At 34.5% G+C, this 21,104-nt stretch overlaps 1 protein-coding gene across 11 annotated transcripts in view; it reads left to right on the top strand.

The window, feature by feature from the left end:
* neo1a (neogenin 1a) overlaps positions 1 to 21,104 on the top strand; it is a 145,933-nt gene that overhangs the window by 76,085 nt on the left and 48,744 nt on the right. For all 11 annotated transcript variants that reach the window (XM_026268532.1, XM_026268534.1, XM_026268530.1 and 8 more), the window contains exons 3-4: positions 6,428 to 6,703; positions 11,996 to 12,146. In XM_026268532.1, the coding sequence (XP_026124317.1) occupies positions 6,428 to 6,703; positions 11,996 to 12,146 (427 nt within the window). The remainder of the gene's footprint in view (positions 1 to 6,427; positions 6,704 to 11,995; positions 12,147 to 21,104) is intronic.

Genomic DNA, 21,104 nt, shown 5'->3' with positions numbered 1-21,104 from the left:
TCAGTGGTTGACTGAATCCTACTTACATTGACTGAAGAGTCTACACTGTGATCTTCGTTCAGTAGTTTAGAGGATTTAACCAAACACAGAGGAGGTCTGGTTAGTTTTGGAACCAGCTGTGTAGACTCCATTTAAACTCATAGAAGATCTTGCAGACCGCTATCAAATATTTATCCTTGCTTGTAAGACTCATGCACAATTTACAGGCTGGGAAAGGTGACATGAAATTCTCAGTGTGACTCCTCCCTGAACTGGGTCATGTTATGGCTAGTGTTTTTTTCCTTTAGGTTCTTCTTAGACAGCATATTTATAGAACTCCAGGACAGATGACTGGAGCTCAAACAGCTTTCTAATTTGGACAGGAGCCATGTTAAGACTGAAAGAACCTTGAGATTAATATTTCATGAGAGAAAAAGAAGGGTGGTCAACTTAAATGTCATCTTTTAGGGCATTCTCTGTAAATGGTGCCATTTGTGCTGAAAAATATCAGAATCATTTTAAATGAGTATTTTTTTCTGTAAAACAGAATTGAACATTGACAAAGTACATTCATAAAAATATACTGATAAAACTGAAGTTTATTTTATATGATGGTAGAAGCACCAGACCATTGTATACTAATGGGGAAATGTAAAAAAAAAAAATTCTCCCTCAGAAAATGCATATGCTTTTTGTTTGTTTGTTTTAGTTACCAACCACTGTCAGGATTTACAATTTTATTTAATTTTTTTACATTTTCCAATAAAATTTTTATGCCCATCAGAATAATTAGATGCATAAATATCTGAACATGCAATATCAAAAGAAACAACACTGCCTCTGATTAAAAAAAAAATACAAATAAAATCTAGCTTCATGCATTCATTTTTTTGTAACACTTCAATATGGGTTTGTTTTTTATGAAAAAGGCAAAATGTAAAAAAAAAAAAGAAAATGATTTTAAGTATTTTATTTTACTTTTAAATCTAATTGATAACATGACTCATCTGTAAATTTAATCTTGTCAATGGTTTCAGTATTATGTCAGGAGGACCCTCATTTCGCACAGTTGGCAACATTTCCTCATAATAATGTGTGCATCTATGTTTATGGCAGGTAAGGCTATTTATTTTCCCTCACTTGGGTGGGGTCTTTGCTTGGGTTTGAGCTACAGCCTTCCTGTTTACTGCTGCTCAAGCACATGCTGCTGTGAGGTTGGTCTCTTTGTTTTCATCCCAGACCTTCCCAACCCCAGATTTATCTGCTCATATCCAGCTTTAACAGCATCGGTAAATTGTGCCCAGCTATACTCGCTCTCTACAGGCCTAAAAACCCCGCTGCAAAATGGAGGGAGCTGTTTGTCTGTGAGCCTGTAAATTTCTGGAGCTTTTTAAAGAGCTGCCTGCCGCCTCTAAGACCCAATAAAGAATAGTATCCAGACTCGAATGAACAGTGAATGAGCTTCTGCCCAGCGGGGTAGAAGAGACCTTATACCCACACAAATTCTTTTTTTCTCGTTTTGACAGAGGTAAATGGAAGTTGGGGCCTGCTTCATGATACACTGGGGGCCTTAGGGGCCCATGATTTGAGGTTGCTACTTTTCTCTGCAGGGTTTTTGCCCTCGCTATGACTCCCTGTGTGTGGAATCTGCTTTAGGTGGAAATTCTCATCACCCAACTGATTGTCTGTTTTCCTGTGCCTCAGCACTAACCTGTAAGGGTCATGTTAGAGTTGCAATTTGCTAGGAAAGTTTATTTCTGCCACAGAATAAAAAAATTTGAACAGGTATTTGCAACTTCTAAACTCAGAGTTCAGATTTTCTTTTCCTGCAGTTGCAAATTTATATAATTCTCAGAATTGCAAGTTTGTAATTGTTAACAATTGTTTGTTATAAAACTCGCAATTGTGAGTTTACGTCGTGCAATTCTTACTTTTCTCTCAGAATTTTTAAGTTCACTTCACACAGTTCATATAAACTTGGAATGCGGAGAAAAAAATCTAAAGTGAGTTCATAAATTGCATTTTCGAGTTTATATCTCGCAATTAATAATTTAGAATTGTGAGTAATAAACCTGCAATTCTTTGAAAAAAAGTCAAAATTGTAAATTATAATTTACAATTGTTGACTTACATCTAGCAATTAATAACTTGGAATTATATGTAAACTCGCAACTATGAGAAAAAATTCAGTTGCGAACTTATAACTCAAAATTGTGATTTTACATCTCACAATTCTGACATTTTTCCTACAAATTCGGAGTTTACGTCTCACAATTAATATCTCGCAGTTGTGAGATATAAACTCACAATTCGAAGAAAAAAGTCAAATTGTGAGTATTGCTCACAACTTTTTTCTTTAAATTCTAAGTTTACATCCTGCAACTATAACTTTTAAGATATAAATTCTAAAATAATTTGAATAATGAGATATAAACTTACATTTCTGAGAAAAATAAGAAGAATTGTTGGATAAAAAGTCACAATGAGCTTTTTTTATATTTTTTATTCTATGGCAGAAATAGGCTTCCATAATTTGTTGTTGTGGACAGTGGACAAACAGTGGCAGAGCTGACAATCTGACCATTAAACAGACTGTCCTCTCCAATGAAATCACAAGAGTCGGGCCAATAAACTCTAATGGCTCTGTCGATCCAAATCTCCAGTTTGTAGCATGTTCTTGTGTACTGAGATTGATTCCTGGAAAAGGCCACCAGAACAGGATGTGTGTGTGTGGCAGACCCCCAGTGTGTGTCCGTGAGCTGATATTGTGAGGTCCAAGCTTATGGCACTCACTGGTTCCCATGTAGCATTTATACCAGTGTAATGAATCACTCAGCAAATGTTGCTCTTGGACTTACTGGTTGAAAAGGACATAACAGAGGAAGAATATAACAGCAGGGAAGGTTCACACTGCCACCAAAACACATTGCCTAAACTATACTCTAAACTATGATTATTTACATTAATAGACCCTGCTGAAAAGACCAGTTTAAACCAGCATGGATTCTCATGCTTTTCCAGGTTGGTTTATGCTGTTTAGAGCTGTTTAGATGCTGGTCTGGTTGGTAATTACATGCATTTATTTGAAATGAAATATTTAAAATACCTACTTTTTTAAATATGCAATTTGAAAGATTAGTTTTCTATTTTAATATGCATTTTAAAATGCAGTTTATTCCTGTGATCGTGCAGCTAACATTTCAGTAGCCATTACTCTTCACAGTTACATGATCCTTCAGAATTTTTCAGGATTGTTTGATACGTAGACATTTCAAAATAAAAGAGTTTATTTTTAATAGAAATCCTAACAATGTTAAAGTCTTTCATCTAACTTTTGATCAATCTTACTCACCTCAAACCTCTGAACAGTAGTATATTATATATATATATATATATATATATATATATATATATTCTTTTTTTTTATATTAATAAGATTCTCACAATGTTTTTTTAATTTTGTAATTTAAATTTTTTTACGTGCACTAACAGGAGTAACTATTATAACCACAATATTTCTTAATCCCATGCCTCATATCACTCTGCATTGCCTGTGTTATCATAACATCATTTAAACTAAAATCAATATGAAATTTCCAATAATTCATTCGTTAAATATTTATGTAATAAGACTGATACTCTCAACCACTTTGCATTATGGTATTAATTGCCCTCTAAGGGTTTATTTTGCAAGAAAAAAAGACTAGTTATTATCCCTTACCTATATATTGTAAATATGTGATACTGTATGTCCTATAGCCTAAACAGAGGTATAACAAACAATGTCTAGATTTTATTCTCTAAAGTTTGAAGAATACTAGTACTTAGTGGACAGAAATACCTAGAATATTTGCCTTAAGAGTATAAAAGCTGTTCTGTTGTAAAAACCTGGTTTTGTATATAGTTTATAAGGGGATTAAAAGGCCACAGCATGCTCTGTGAAACCTTTCTGTCTGCTGTTATAAAGCAGAGCCTGTGGAGATGAATGAATGCTGTTCTCTGTTCACTCAGAGCCAGCGGCTGATAGCATCTCTCACTGCATGCTCTTTCACATTAAGAGAGAGTGAGAGCATGGCATGTGTGTAACGGACTAATGCCAGACAAAGGAAACCCCATCACTCCTCTCTCTTATAGTCTCTCTCAAAGGCATTTTTATGTATGAGTCTTTATGTTCACCTGCAAGGGATCCATAGATCCCTGTTTTCAGCTTTAGTAGCAGTGCTAATGCTAAATCAGCTCATTCCTTCTTTTTTTAAGCAAAGCGGACATAAGAAGAAACATTTATTGCTGAAATGCTGCTCTCTTATTGTCACAAGAAGTGTCAACCTTCCCCTAAAAGCCTTTAAAAAAAAAAAATAATATATATATATATATAAGCCTCTAAATGCCATCTGAAATTTTCATCTAAAATTAGGATTTTTATCAAGCTCCTATGCTTAGGCTGAGTCATTTTTTCAGAAAATTTCAGATGGCATTTAGAGGCTTTTGCATCTGAACTCTACACACATATATATATATATATATAGCTTAAATTTGCTTACATAAACTAACACTTCTAAATAAAAGAATGGTTAAGTGTAATTAAAGTAACTCTTAAGCACACTTTTAAAAAGTGCACTTTGTAAAATATCAAATTAAGTTTTGGTAAGTTTAACTTTATCATTGTTATAACTGTGTACTTTCAAATATATTTAGTTGCATTACATAAGGGTTTTAATAGGTTTTAATCTAAATATGTACTAAAATCCTCCTTCAGTGGTTCAAAAAACACTTACATTTAAACAGTCATACATTTCCATTTAATTGCAATTAATTGCTACAATATTTTCACAATATGTACACTGTTAAGTGTTAAGTAAGCTAAAGTGTACTAACTTTATATTATTAAAGCGGATATTAAAGAGATTTGTGGTTCTGTGATATCTGTGATTTTTTTACTTCTATCTGATGCAGGAATCAGATACTGCAGAGTAACATGAGCAGCTACCCTGTGGAATGAGAGGAACTGTGATTAAGTGGAGTCAATTCTATTAGGCAAAGTGCTCAACGCTTTGCTGATCATAATGTGAAGTGATGAATTTACCTCTCCGATGAGCTTAACTACACTGCTTCACTGCTAAATTCATACAAATACAGAACCCTCTTCAGCCCCATTTTACCCAGTCATTACTACACCATCATTAAAACATCTGGGGTCAGTAATGTTTTTAGTAATGATGCTGAAACTTCAGCTTTGCATCACAGGAATAAACAATATTCAATATTAAAATAGAAACAATTATTTTAAACTGAAGTAATATTCCAAAATATGTAGTAATATTCCAAAATATGTAGTAATATTCCAAAATATTACTGTTATTTTATTTTATTTTTATGAATACAGCTTTAGTTAGCATAACAGACCTATTTCAAATATATTAACAAATCCTACAGACTTCAGACCTTTTGTTTTGTTTCATTGAGTTTTCAAATGAATCCCCCCTTTGATCAAACCAACAAAGTAGATTCAAACTGTTTTTTTAAAGTAAATAAATAAATAGTTATTATAATAATTAATTTAATTTAAATCAAAAGATTTTACATATAAAATGCTATGTGGGGACCATATTGACTAAAATAAATCTGAGTTATGAATCAGAAAGTGTGAACTGATTGATAAAAATAAATGTATCTTGTGACATTTATGTAAACTGCAAAATAATACTTAAATCATAAATGGTTAAAATATACCCAAACGTAATGTAGAGTATAATTTCTCAGGACTTTATCACTTTGCCAGAGCCGAGGAGCAGAGAAATCTGTGACTTAGTAGCGTGTCAGCACTGCTTCCTGCTTTCAGACGGTTCCTGGCAGGTTCTGCGCCTGAAGGACACCAGGGGAACTCCAGGAAGTGTAAACACTCGTATGCCATGACTACTTTTCAGCACCATCAGTTTCATTTACAGAGATTTGAAGGCAAAATGTGCCCTTGGGTTTTTATTTAACTTCTTATTGAACTCAGAATTGAAACTCTTGAGCAGTGAAGGAAATAATTAACTATTTAAAGTCAACATGAAATTAAAATAGACCGTATTTACTTTTTAATACACATGATCTTATTGTAGATGATTCCTCTGTGCAAATAATTACAGTTGTCTTCAATTAATCAAAATTCAATAACTTCTCCCACCTCTAAAGCACATAGATCACACAGACAGAGACATTAAATGTTAGCCTATAGGCAAACAGCTTTAGGCATTGTTATTGGTATTTCAACATTTCAAAAGCCTTGCCAATATAACGAAGTGAGTGCCATTTCATATACTCACTTTATCCATTTGCGCAATAAGTTCTTAACACTTTCTGTTTATGGAAAGAAGCTCTTAATAAGAAGATGAAACTTCGTTGCAAACCAAAATGTGTTGTAATTATTCAGATTCTGATTCTTCTGATTTCTCTCTGTTTTCAGGGATACCGCGGTACCTCAGTCAGCCGGAAACCGCGTCTGTGCGGGTGGGTGACAGTCATGTGCTGAACTGTGAGGTGAATCCAGACCTGGTGTCTTTCATCCGTTGGGAACAAAACAAAGAGCCGGTTGAGCTGGACCAGAGAGTGTTCACGCTGCCCAGTGGTGCTCTCGTCATCAGTAACGCCACAGAGGCAGATGCAGGCCTGTACCGCTGCGTGATCGACAACGCTGGGCCCACCAAGACCAGTGAGGAAGCAGAAATACAGATACTGCCTGGTAAATATTCCATTCTTCCATACACACAGTATTCCAATTCTATACTTAGAGTTGTATCATCAGACAATAAAGTTGCAAATCAAATTATGTCCATGTTTTTTTTTTTTTTTTTTTTAAATGTAAAAATCTTTATCTGCTATCCAGTATTTAGACTGATTTACTGACTGACATTTAAACAACATTTTGATAACAGAATAACTGTAAATTCATCCAGATTATCCCAGATAACACAAATATGTTCTATAAATAACTTTTTGCAAAACATTTTTTTTTAATGGTTAAAAAACCTTTTTAACTTAGTTATGCATGTTAGAGAATTCGTTAGTAAAAAGTTCCATCTGATAATTTTGCAATTATAGTTATATCTTGCAGACATTACAGTACCCGTTACTTTTAAATGTTTTTAAAGATCATACAAGTTTGAATAAATGTCATATTAATGTTACAAATATAAAAATATAAAATACAAAATCTCAAATATAATTTTTTTTAGATATGCATCTCATATAAATATAAATAAGCATTTGAGGATAACTCTTTTATATAAAAAATAGTGCTGTCAAATGATTAATTATGATTAATTGCATCCAAAATAAACGTTGGATGCAATTAATAAACTTATCCAAAATAAGTTTATGATTACATAATATATGTGTGTGTACTATGTATTTTTATTATGTATACAGGATATCAATACACATACAATATATATTTTGAAAATATTTATATGTACTGTATATACATGTATATTTAGATATTATATATAATATATTTAATATATAAACAACATTTTCTTAAATATATTCATGCATATATTTGAAATTATAATAAATATACACACACATATTATGTAAATAAAACTTTTATTTTGGATGCTATTAATCAAGATTAATCATTTGACAGTTGTGGTAGACCGATATTGTTTTTTTGACACCTGATGCTGATAACTGATATAAATATACATAAGGCCGATGGCTGATATAAATATATATAAAATATATAAAAATAAAAATAATATATATTTTTATCATAATTTTTTATTTATTTAAATTAATGTTTAGATAGTTAATGTTTGACAGACTTCTATCTGTATTAGTCAGAACTGAACCACAACAGCGAACAAGAGGAAGAATGGCGCTGCCATTCTCAGCACTGTCAAAATAAAAGTCCCGCCTTGAACACATCAGCCAAGCACCAAAAATTTTATTGGCCAAAGCCGATATATCGGCCGATATTTGCCATTTTTTAAATATGGGCACTATTTGACAGCGCTAATCAAAAGTTGTTGTTTTTATTATTATTATTTTTAATGACAAACATAAATTCAGTCAGGTATGTCCCAAAAAAATAATAAACATTTCCCCCTAAAAAGGTTTTATAAGGAAAAAGCCAATTCCCCTGCATTCCTGACAATAAAAATGCAAGACATTGATTCTGATGTAATTGTTCATTCACTACTGAAACTCACACAATTGAGGAGAGAGAGAGTTTTAAAGGTGGCCTTCTCCAGAAGGATGCCCACAGGTGGTGTTATCAAAGAGAACAATGTCATTTATGCTAAAGTTAAAGAGGACTGAGCTCCTTTGTGGTAGATATTCAGCATGCAGATTTATTTTTACGGGCAGTCATGAGCACAGAGTGAGATATTAAAGAACATAAATCAGGCCTGAAGCACCATTGCCTGCTGAGGTTATCACACTAAACATGGAGCAGGGAGCAACATGATGCATCAGTATGTAAAGAGACAATAAAGACATTTTGAATTTTGTTCCCTCACTGAAATAAATGAATAAATAATGAATATTAAAGAGAAAGCTTTTTAAAAGCTTCAACCTAAAAGATATATACAGCAAATGTTACAATATAAATAATGTATGTGTAAATTTTACAAATTGGCCCAACAGAGGTATCCAATGGTGGATGAAGGTTTCCTCCGTGTTTGGTTATTTGTTTAGGTTAAATTAAAATCTGACTCCATTTTATTGTCTAATAAGTATGCCATTTGTAGAAATCTTTCCAAGCATTACTATTTGTTTTACCAGTGACATCTGAAAACCTACTGTATGTTAGGAAGTGTTAGGAAAACTGTTTCAGCATGTTTTTCATTCAATTTGTTGCAACTAAAATTATGTACTTAGAGAAATCATTAAGAGAACGTTCTATTTTATCATTTTTCAAATATCATGGTAACATTTACTTTTAAATGTTTTTAAAAACACAATTTGTTGTGACTAGTGGTGCAAAAATGATGCACTTCACTCTTAATTTGTAGGGCTAAGTGGTCAAGAAAATTTCCATTTTCTTGTTGTATAGCTTCATTATCTCAACCAGTATTTTTCTTGTTTTCCAGTATAATTCCAAATATTTTAACTTGGGTAAAATATATTCAAATAAAATTCTGTAAACTGTATAATAACACTAGTCTTAAGTGAATATGACCAGGTTTTTTCTCATCCCACTTTCTAAGCATTTTAAGCCCACTTAAAAAATCAAGTTAAATTCATACATAAAGAGATGCGCTTTCAAAGATAGAAATTCTATAAACCATTACATTTATTTACTAGTGCTGTCAAACGATTAATCACATCCAAAAAAAGGTTTGTTTTTATATGCATAATATGTGTGTGTTCTGTATATATTTATGATTTATATTTAAATACACACACATACAGTATATATTAAAATATTTACATGTATTTACATATCTATATTTATATTATAAATAAATAGATTTAATATATAAACAATACTTTTTTCTGAAATATATACATCCATGTGTATTTATTTATACATAATAAATATACAGAGCACACATACATATATTATGTAAACAAAAACTTTTATTTTTTATTTTTAACTTATATTAATCACAATTCGTTTGACAGCACTATTATTTACATGTATTTTTGAAAATTAAACATTTGTATTATTTTCAAGTGAAAATGTTTAAACATTCTTAAAAATAACTAGATTAATTAAACTTAAAGGGGGGGGTGAAATGCTCGTTTTCACTCAATATCCTGTTAATCTTGAGAACCTATAGAGTAGTACTGCATCCTTCCTAACTCCAAAAAGTCTTTGGTTTTATTATATTCATAAGAGAAAGATAGTCTGTACCGATTTTTCCCGGAAAAACATGACCGGCTGGAGGCGTGACGTGTGGGCGGAGCTAAAGAATCACGAGCGCGAGTAAGCTTTTGCGTTGAGAGCGTTTGGAAGCTGTGGCATTACCGTGAGGAAAAAAACATCCAAAACAAACCATGGCTAACAGTCAGATTCAGTGTATATTTATGATCCAGAATCAGATCCAGAGACTGAAATTGAACAAGAGTAGCATCAGCAATCAGTCTCTATGTGGTATGTACTGAAACTGTATATATTTGCTTAGCGGTTTTGGAAAATGACTAAGTTCCACTTTGTCGTTTTTTTTTTTTTTTTTTTAAGCTGTACATGTGGAAAGTGCAGTTTGATGACAACATCGCATGTTGTTTACTTGATGTGCTTACACGCTGATAGCTAAGTTAACAACACAGAGATATTTGAAGCAGTTTTACTCACCGCCTGCGGTTCCAACACACGATCGTGACCCTTTTTCGTTGGGACTACATTATCCTTAAGAAATAAACAATGTGCAAATCCGGCGTCAAACTGGGCCTTGTTTGTAAAACAAGCATCTTCGAAATGCAGGGGAACAAACACAAACACTTGCACAACTCCGTTGATGCTCTGTAAAAATAAACTCCATCCACTGGTCCCTTAATGCTGTTTCTCTTTTGGTAATCTGTGCAGGGTTGTCTTGCCCTGGCAACCAAAAACACACTCCTTTTGTGACATTCCGCGGCGCTCTCGCTCTGGTCAGTGGATGTCTCGTCTCTGCTCTGCTATAAGGGAGCGCGCGCTCTTCCGGCAGAAGTGCCCTCAGGACCCATATAAGGAAATTCCGCTCCATCTAACGTCACACAGAGCCATACTCGAAAAAAACTTTCCGAAACTTGTGACAAACCGGAAGGAGTATTTTTGGAACAGAAATACTCATTCAAACGTACAACTTAATTTTTGAAACTTTGTCCATGTTTAGCATGGGAATCCAACTCTTTAACAGTGTAAAAAACTCAGTATGCATGAAATAGCATTTCACCCCCCCTTTAAGAACTTGCATAGATGCCAGACTTCATACTTCCTCTCAATTTCAGTTTGCTTCTGTACTCAGTCCCAGATAGCACACTATCTTCCAGTTTTTCTCTGGCTCCAAAACAGCCGATCAATCAACGAACAGAGGGTGGGCTGAGAGCTGTGACGTAGATGCTAAGTGCCGAATTTAGGATTGTAGTTTAGGTTAGGGAAATCAAAAACGGACACGGAAACATGGGATACTATTCGCTTTGTTGTGGAGAATATTCCTGGCATTTGCCAACTGAAGCCCGAACAAGAGGAGTGATTGTTTCAGATTTTGAATGGAGGTGAAGTTGTGGCCCTACTTCCTAGTCCTGACAGGTTTTGGGAAAAGTTAAATTTACCAAATGTTATCGTTAGCGAGAAACTGGGGATGCCAAAGGCGATAATTGTGATTTTGAAATACCATGTTCTCTCCGGTATTTCACTCAATGGTTTTGTTTTTGCAGCATTCCCGAAGTTCGAGGCGGCTGAGCCGGCGCATAACACACGTCATAACCAAATGTTATGTGATTGGCTTACGGGTAACCAATGATTTTAAACTTCATACAAGCGCCTCCCAACAAGAAAGAAAACGCTTGTCAAGTATACCCTTCCGGACTCTGTCTACGAAGCAAAGCGAAGTAGCAGAGTTTGGTATTAACAGGCTAGATTTTTCTTACCCCACTTTTTAAGCAAAACAAAACATATTTAAAGAGAGAGTCCTCTCAAAATTAAAGTTTATATCACCACCCTCATGTGGTTCTAAACCTGTACACTTTCTTTTGTCTGTGAACTAAACAACATTAGACCCCACTGACTTCTATCATATTGACACTCTCAAAATATCTAACTTTGTGTTTTGCAGAGGTAAGAAAGGTTTGGAGTGACATAAATAAATAATGAAAGAATTTTCATTTTTGAGTGGACAAAAATGTTTGTCAATGAGGTAAAAAAACTAACTTAATAGCAAAATATATACTCCTTAAAAAACAAAAATCCTTAATATGGTATGCAATTTTGCTTTTCACGCCTTGTTTTAAGGATGTTTAGATATTTTTACAGGAAAAAAAATGTTTAAATAGTTAAAAACAATTAGGACAGACATTGTGTGTGAATGCACTTCTCTGTTTTGTGCAGAATCAGGGGAGGAAAGGACACTAGAGTTTCTCCTGGAGCCTCAGCATGTGTCTAAAGCCGTTGGGGAGAGTGTGCTGCTCCCCTGTGTGGTGACGGGACATCCCACAGCCTACGTCACATGGACGCACAAAGACCAGCTCATTGAGTACAGGTAAGAAACGCATCATCAAGCAGCATTTCTGTCCTCACAGATCTCCAGGGTGGATAGATACTCTGAATCAGACAGTGATTTCCACTAACAGCTCATTGATTCCTCTGTGTGTTGCCAATGTGGCGAACATGAGCTTAGAGTCCCGCTGTGGCAGCAGTGTCTACTTTTAGGGATCACTCTCTGTGTACGTCTGCTGTTCTGCTGGCATACAGCCCCGACCCAGCTGCCCGAGTAAATAATTAGAGTGACGGCGCCTGCCTGCGAGGTGTAAATGCCAGTCAGGACTGCAAGTGTCTGCACCACACACACACTCTCTCACACCTCTCTCATGAGAAACACTGCCAGGCTGTTCACAGATTAGACCTGGGAAGCCACTTTTTCTCATTAGCTGCTGGGTGTCCAAACGGCAAGCGTGACCCAGAGGTTGTAATCAGCCGATGTTCTCAACACTGCATGCAAAAATAAAAAGTGCTGATGGGGTTTCCACAGCCATGTCCACAGCCACATGGAAATGTAAGGAATTTTATTTATTTATTTATTTTCATCATGAGCTTTTATGCATTTTTATAGAGATACGACAGTAGAGAGATGACAGGAGAGCGCTGGGAGGGGAGCGGGATGTCAAAGGACCCCGAGACGGGATTCGAACTTGTGCTTTCTTTGAAAAACTGGCTTCATTTAGGGTTTTCTTCACATAGAGTATAAACACTGATCAACACACACATATGAAGCACATGAAATATTCTTCCTTGACTGGTAATAACTGATGAACTGTTCTTGTTACATGGACTCTCAGTGGAGCAACAGAATCTGAACAGAAGATGAAAGTCTTATAGGTTTGGAGCGACATGAGGAATGACAGAATTTTAGCTTTGGGGGTAACTGTCACTTAAAATTAGGTAAATAAAGTAAATCAAATTAAATAAAGTGTTCATTCGATAATGTCAATCCATGATACCAATAATGACACTCATATGCAATATGATATAGTAATAGGTCTTATATTGACCAATAACGGATGTTTGGTTGTTCATTCATCAAACAAAATCTGAGTATAGTCACACAAATGTATGCTTAAAATAAATAATTATATTAAAGGAATATTTAATTATATTGAATGTAATGTAAATGTGAATCAATTTACTCTGTTATCTTCAGTTGTAACACATAAAATGTATTTATTTAATTTTTAAAAAAATATTTGTATGGTGCCATGATAACAGTTTTTCTGTTTCTGTACAAATTTCTCACAAAGTGATCATAAAATAGATTTTTCAACCATTTTTTTTTAAAAACTGTTTTATTGTCCAGATTGCTTAGAAAAGTAATAACACACCTCTTCTGAACAAGTCATTTGTTTAGAGGTATCACTGCAGAGAAGTCCAGCACAAGTTACATCCCAGAGTCCTGTAGTTTGTTTAGTGGTTTGCTCAGATCCCTAACCATTAGCATGAGCAATTGTACCAGCACTGCTTGCCTTAGTAAACACCACTAATAATTGCCTTAGAGTAAGTTTGTCATATCAATAATTACCCCATTCACTGGCTTCAATGTAAGTATCCCCAGAGTTGCCATCTTCACAAAATTACTTCATTAATCAAAGCAGCTGCTTGTGGTATTTTCAACACTGAATGCACTCTCAGACTTAGATGACTGAAAAAGATGTTTTGTTCTTGACAGTTAAGAAGTTCCTGCAAGATTTCCATAAAGACGGTTTGGGACTGTCAGTCAGTAATTGGGATTGTTAAATGAAAGCACAATAGGGAATATTTGTAAGAATGTTTGTATTATCAGACGATAGCGATAGAATGAGGCAGTCAAGCCCCTTCTTGGCATATCCGAATTTATGAAAACATGCTTTGCGTGCAGAAGCCTCACTGCGCTGTGGGGATTATCCACAGTAAATGTACGAGTCAGAGAGGCAGAACAAGGGAGAAAAGATAGATGAAAGAGTACAGTGAGCGTGACTCTTGATTGCCTCATATTGAGGTCTGTATGAAGTGTGACTTCAATCCCCCAAACCTTACCACACAATTTAAATATGAACAAAGCCTGTTCACGGTTCCTTTGATCGTACTGTGCAATATCTATCGCCAAATATTTTTATAGTACAGAAGCATTCGGTTCATATTGTGTGTATTTTATGATGTAAAGTGTGTCCCTCTTGTCTGTTTACATAAAATAAACTGAATGTAACACAAAACTTCTTAAAAATATGGGTGCTTGAAAGGTTCTTCACATCTGTGCCATAGAAGAACCATTTTTGGTTCCACAAAGAAGCATTGAGTCAAAGGTTCTTTAAAGAACCATCTTTTTCTTACCTTTTTATAATCTGAAGAACCTTCTTTCACCACAAAGAATCTTTAGTGAAACAAAGTTCTTTATGGAACCATTTAGATGAAAAAGGTTCTTCTATGGCATCACAAAACACTTTTTTTAAGAGTGTAACAACCTTAAAACTGGATGAGATTCAAGAAATTATTTATCCAATTGTATTTTTTCATTACGGTGGTCAAGATGGATTTTGGAACAGTGTAGCTGGTCCAGAGTTTGTTATTCACACCAGCTCTGTAAAACTTTGAGCTACTAGCCGTTCATCCTGCCCCCTCGATTCTCGGGAACCACATTTAGATTCCAATTTGGGGTTGATCATTGTCTGCTGCTCTCCCCATCTATAAAGGTCGGGTGAAATTATTGCGGGTTGGCCATTGGCAGAGTTGTTTATCAATGTTAATGGCCTATAATTTTTGCAGCCTTTTGTTCAGGATATGTATTAACAAGATTAAATGCTGTTTTCAGCTCACACTCTCCTGATATCAAATTTATGCTCTTGGTAATCGAGTCTGGGCATGTAATGTTTGGCCGGAGGGAGGGCCCTGAAGACCCAGCACAAACCTTAGTTTGTTTTTTGCCTTAGTCAAGAAGAAGTACACTTCTAGCAAAATGCAATAAAATAGGAAATGCATGTAATTTATGGTAAACAAAAAAACTACATTCATGTCATTTCTATTGAAACTTGAATGTTTGTAATTAAACATTAGTATGATGAAGTTGCAGTTCATTTCATTACAAATATATTAATAATCTTAAATGCAATATTGAACAACACACACAGTTAGAATTACAATCAAGTATTTTAGATAACTTTAATTAGTCAACACATGAAAATAAGTGTACTTCAAAGCACAACAACAGAACCTGAACCTTTCTTAGAACCAAACGAATGCTTGAACATGATGGGTTCATTATTATTCTTAATGAAAAATGCATCAACAAAAAAATAGTACAATGACAAACTTAGATTAAACCTAGAGCTTTCATTAACAAATATAAGGCTGGTGATGTATGCAGACCTGCACATGACATGCAGACAAAAAATATCTATTTACTGTAGCCACAAATTATACATTTGTTCCATTACATTAATTCTTTCCCTTGTTCTATTAAATCATAGCCATGTTGTAGTAATATATTCCTACATTTTGATACAGGAACAAATTACAGCACAGCATGGCCACAATTTAATAAAATGTGGGAACAAATTATTTATGCATGGCCTCAATTTAATTTGTGGGAACAACTTCTTAAATATGGCAAAATTTGTAACACAAATAAAGGAAAGATCTTTTTGCATATACGTGAAAGTATATGCTCAGTAGATGTTGTAGTAAACAATGAAGTTTAAATATGTGACAATGGACCACAAAACCATACGTTTTTTATTTTTATTTTTTTTTTTATATACAGTATACATCATCTGAAAGCTGAATAAATAAGCTTTACGTCATTAGGATAGGACAATATTTGGCTGAGATAAAACTATTAGAAAATCTGAGGGTGCAAAAAAATCTGAATATTAAGAACATTGGGTCTCATTCACTAATAATTGCGTACAATTTTCTTATTCACAAGCACATTGGAACTTCTCACAAGAACTTTCCGCCTAATTCACAACACGTGCGTACGCACATGAGCTTGTTCTTAAAATCGTTCTTCTGTTAGTGAATTTGGAGTCTTCTAAATGAGCGCCCGCGTGCACAAGGTTAGTAATTAGCATAATTCACGCCCAAACCAGCTCCATATAAGGGCCTTCCAAAACGAGGCACTTGTACAGAGAAGGACAATTATGGCACCGAAACAAAAGACAAAGAAAAATAACTTTAACGATAATGAACGTGAGGTTTTGCTGTCGGAGGTGGAAGCCAGGAAAAATTTGTTATTTAAGAGTGTATCCACTGGCATAACGGGCAAAGGTAAAAAAGAAGCATGGGTTATAACACAGGCTTGGAGATAAGGTGGTATAGGGTGAGAGCGGTTGGTGATGTGGCTTAGGTGTGGTTCCAGTGAATTGCATAAATCAATGAGGACTTCTCTGGGCAACCTAAAGCGACTGAACAGCCATTCGTCACTCTCCGCGAACATATCTGTGCGTTCTCTAAAGACGCGCTCTCTCCTTAGAGCATGCACCGCAATGTCTTTAAGCAGTACCAAGTGTGCCATGCCTCTAAACACAAGATGGGACACATTAATCACCGTTTATATAAGGATATATCAGGTGATTGTTGTTTGGACCTCTAAAATATAAATATATATTATATATATATATATATATATATTGTTGTACATGATTATTGCGTACGTGTGGTATAAGTTGTTCTACGAAAGTTTTTGATGAATCATGATTTATTCGTGAAAACGTCTGTACGCACATTTCACGCAAAAATCTGTGCCTACGCATATTTAGTGAATCTGACCCATTGCCTTTAAAGTTGTCCAAATGAAGTTCTTAGCGATGCATATTTCTGACCAAAAATTTACGGACATTTACAAAATATCTTCATGGAACATGATCTTTACCCTGATCCTAATGATTTTTGTCTAAATATCCCAGTGCAAATTATGACTGGTTTTGTGGCCCAGGGTCACATATGTATTTTTGGAAACACACCCAAATATATTTCAAAATGTATTTCACAGGGAAGAAAATACATCTCTGGTCTGGTGATTAGCACTAATATTTATTCCTATACCCTGACCTTTTACTGTCCTGGAGTTCAGGGTTTCTGCCCCAGCTGAATAGAGAAACAGCACAGTCCATCAGTCCACACAGAAGGAGCCTCTCTAACTCTCTTATGTGTGTATAGGGGGAAAAGTGTTTTCTCATGTTGAAATCCAAACCAACCGCTCTCCGTCCCTGGCACTATCTGCATGCCCATCTCTCAGGCTGGGATTCTCTTCAGATTGAGTCACTGGGCAGAGAGCTGAGAGAGATGTGTAATAGCAGGTTTGGAGACGCTCAGGGTTCTTAGTGGGAGTTTAACAACAGGCTGGATTTACCGAAGGATAAACACTGAAGACTGGCACAAAGAGCTTGTGGGAGGGGGGACTGTGTGTAAAAGAGAAACGGAGAAAGAAAATAACATATTAAAGTTTGGATCACAAGCAATATAATTTATAATCTTTAATTTATACTGTCTGGTCCACATTGCGGCTGATTTCGGCCAAGAACTGAAAAAGGAAGAGGTTGCCTGACTGATATAAAACAATCAACCACTTTGATGTTTACTTTTTTTGTTGTATTGTAAACAAATTTCTTTATTTTCCTTATTTTAAGTATCTTAAAATGATTCAGTGCCACCAATCTTGCAAACAAAGAATACATTTAAAAATGCAGTTGATATGCTTACATTGATTTCTGAATTATAGTTCTGGGTTTTTAGGAGAAGGCCAGGAAGTCAGATATATCTTGGAATCATACTTTTATTATTATTAAGTTTTCTGAGGAGCAAATGTTAGTTCAAGTTTTTGAACACCCATATTAAGTATTTGGCATTTTTATTTTATTTTATTTTTATTTATATAGAAATCAAATAATCAGAATAATAATAATTATATGTATATATATATATATATAACATACGCGTATCCATGTCCATAAATGGTTAAATAAATGTGGGTAAATAAAATAAAATAGTATGAATATTTTTAGGAAGTCTTTTTAATGTTTTTATTTATTTATTTTTTTATTTTTTTTTATTTCTTACATTTTTCATCAACTCGCAAACCCCCATGTGTTTTCAGTCTGCACTTTGGGTAAGCAACCCCATTTTATAGAAAAGTATAGTTTATAAGATAGTAGAGGTATGAAGAAAGCATTGGTATCAGGACATGTTTTCATTTCAAAGAATGGAGCTAGCTATTTTGCAAAAGCCCTTGCCATTTGTGCATGGAGCATGCATCAGAGGCTCCATGATTGGCCCATCTGAGGCTGAATCTGCGTCATTTATGACTCGGGCACACTGCTGGAATGAAAAGTGAAGGGTTGGAATGCATTGTAATGGATGTCTGTTTTACTGGTTGGCAGGACATCGCTGCTGTGGAGTAGACCATGCAGCACTATAGCAGGATTCATTCAGCCAAATGTGTGGCAGCTGTTTTTGTCACTGGAACATATGAATTTTGTGGCTCTCTCTCCATTTCTGTCCATTTTTTTCTTCTCCTCTTTCCTTAGTTCCTATGTGTCCCGTCTCTTTAGAAATGACAGTGGCCTCTAGAGTTTCAACAAACAATTATTTTGACAATCAATTAATCTAACGATTATTAGAATGATTAATCGACTAATCATTGATTATTTCGCTGATTAATCGGTAGACATTCATTGATTATTCAGCTTTTGCAGTTAGTTAAAATATTGAGTTATACATATTCTAACTAATAAATTAAGGTAACCACTTCAACTTTTGAAAATCTTATTATGTAATTACAGTTATTCAATTAATATATTTGGCACACAAAATATTTTATCATTAGCTAGCTTCACACTGGAGAGCTGCTTCATAACAGAAAATCAAGTTGTAATTCTAACTGAAAGCGACACAGACTCTGGTTTTTCATGTTTAATAATACTGTAAAGCTGCTTGAATTAAGGCTATCTATTGCAAAAAGTACTAAATAAATAACTTTACTGGAGTACTGAAGTACAGAGCTCATGCAAACATCCACATCTTTGTAATCAGATGCGTTTTAAACTGCTGCCTTCTCACTGCTGTCAGTTTTTGATGTTGATTTCATTATTAAAAGGAAAGTGCACGGTATATATTAACAGATTCATCCAAACACTGCTCAGCAGCTTCAGGTTTGGTGCTACAGCGCCACACTGGTCAAACCGCGTTATTGCATGCTATCATATTAAGTCATATGGCATAAAACGACTATTTGACAACAAAAATATGTCGACAATTTTTTATTGTCAACGTTGTCGATACTTTCAACTTTCAGCTTTTTGTTTCAGCCCTAGTGGCCTCTCTGTGCACTCAGAAGCTAATGACACATCAAGGGCTAAATCCAGCGTCACCAGCCAGTTCATTCAAACCTCTAATGCGCACATTTTACGCAGGCTGTGGCTTTGGGCATGTGTGGAGTAATGTGCTAATCAAAATATTGGTTAACCATTGGAGGCACCTGCTAGACTCATAAAGAAAGGTATGATGATGGTCCAGTTCAGCCCAGCTGGAAAAAAAAAACACTCTGACTCATTGTAAAGATAGAGCTCTTCATATTGATTTTATCCTCAGTTTTTCCCTCTTCTGAAGTATTATATTTGAAGCTCAGTCTTTGTTCTATAAAAGAGCAGCATACATTACACTGGAGTCACCACAGCTGTGAGAACATAATATTCAGGATTTAGAAATAAGGGGTTCATAAGGGTTTTAGACTTGGAATGCTTTTGAACCCCCTGGCCGTGGACCGGTACCGGTCCGTGCGTCATTTGGTACCGGGCCGCACAAGAAAGAAATGTCATGTTGTTAACGTGATGTTACGAGGACGCTGCTAATAAAGTTGCATACGAATACATGGTGGATTCATGTTTATTATTATATTTACAATATACCACAGTTTTTAATGCCAGTTGTATCATTTTATTTTGTTGTATTTATCAGTCACACCTTAAAGCCCGGTCCGTGAAAATATAGTCTGATATTTAACCGGTCCTTGGCGCTAAAAGGGTTGGGGACTGCTGCTCTACAGCTATTCACTTGCTCTGCGAAAAGTTCATAATTGGACAATGCTGGTAAATTAACAAATAATGAATTCTTATTCTTTAAAAAGCAGTTAATTCCTAACTATTGTTTGACATAAATTTTTTTTTTATCATTTCAGCCCAAGATGGTCTTAGCTACCATGCAGTGAAACATCTGATGTTGGTTTACCAGTCTAGTTTGATGGTTTTAGATAGGATTTAGTACCTGTTGGGTATTTTGGTAGACCAGATACAGAGTCAGTGACAAAGAAGAATGTCTATAATTCAAAACATAAAAATGTAAAAACTTGGGGTGAAAAAAGAAAATTTAATAAAATTTTAGAGAAGGATTTCAATTTCTAAAAATGTCATATAGTGTGTTAACCATCAAGTAACACCAAATGACACTCATTTTCTAAAAACAAACAAACAAATATTAAAAAAATACTTTTTCTTAATTTCATAAATATATTTTCTTATATTTCCTCATTTTGTAATTGATTCAGGATATATGTTTAATGCATGTAAAATTTATTAATGAATCATTCGTTCACAAATGTATTTTAAAAGAAAATGTGTATGAAAAAAATAATTCATATACATACAATATCACCTGAACTTAACATGCTTTGTTATAAAACAGGTAAAATTATTGAAAAACTTACTGACAGTCATCCACTTTCTTTTTCTTTTTTAATCCACCACATGGCTTTATTGATCACAGCATATGAATTTGGTTTTGCGGATATCTGTTGTTGTTTTTCTCCAAATATTATTAAGCAATAAACCATATTTTTCCATACCTTGATAAAAATAAACATAATCTATTTCAGTTTTAACACTGGAGTAGCCACAAAACCAGCCATGAATAAATACATAAATACATACATACATACACATATCTGATATACCTGATAAAAATGGCAAACTACTTAATA

The sequence above is a fragment of the Carassius auratus genome, chromosome 7, assembly GCF_003368295.1.
Source record: "Carassius auratus strain Wakin chromosome 7, ASM336829v1, whole genome shotgun sequence".
In the NCBI taxonomy this organism is placed as follows: domain Eukaryota; kingdom Metazoa; phylum Chordata; class Actinopteri; order Cypriniformes; family Cyprinidae; genus Carassius; species Carassius auratus.
Note: the sequence above shows the minus strand (reverse complement) of the source record. Positions and strands in the feature narration are given on the sequence as shown.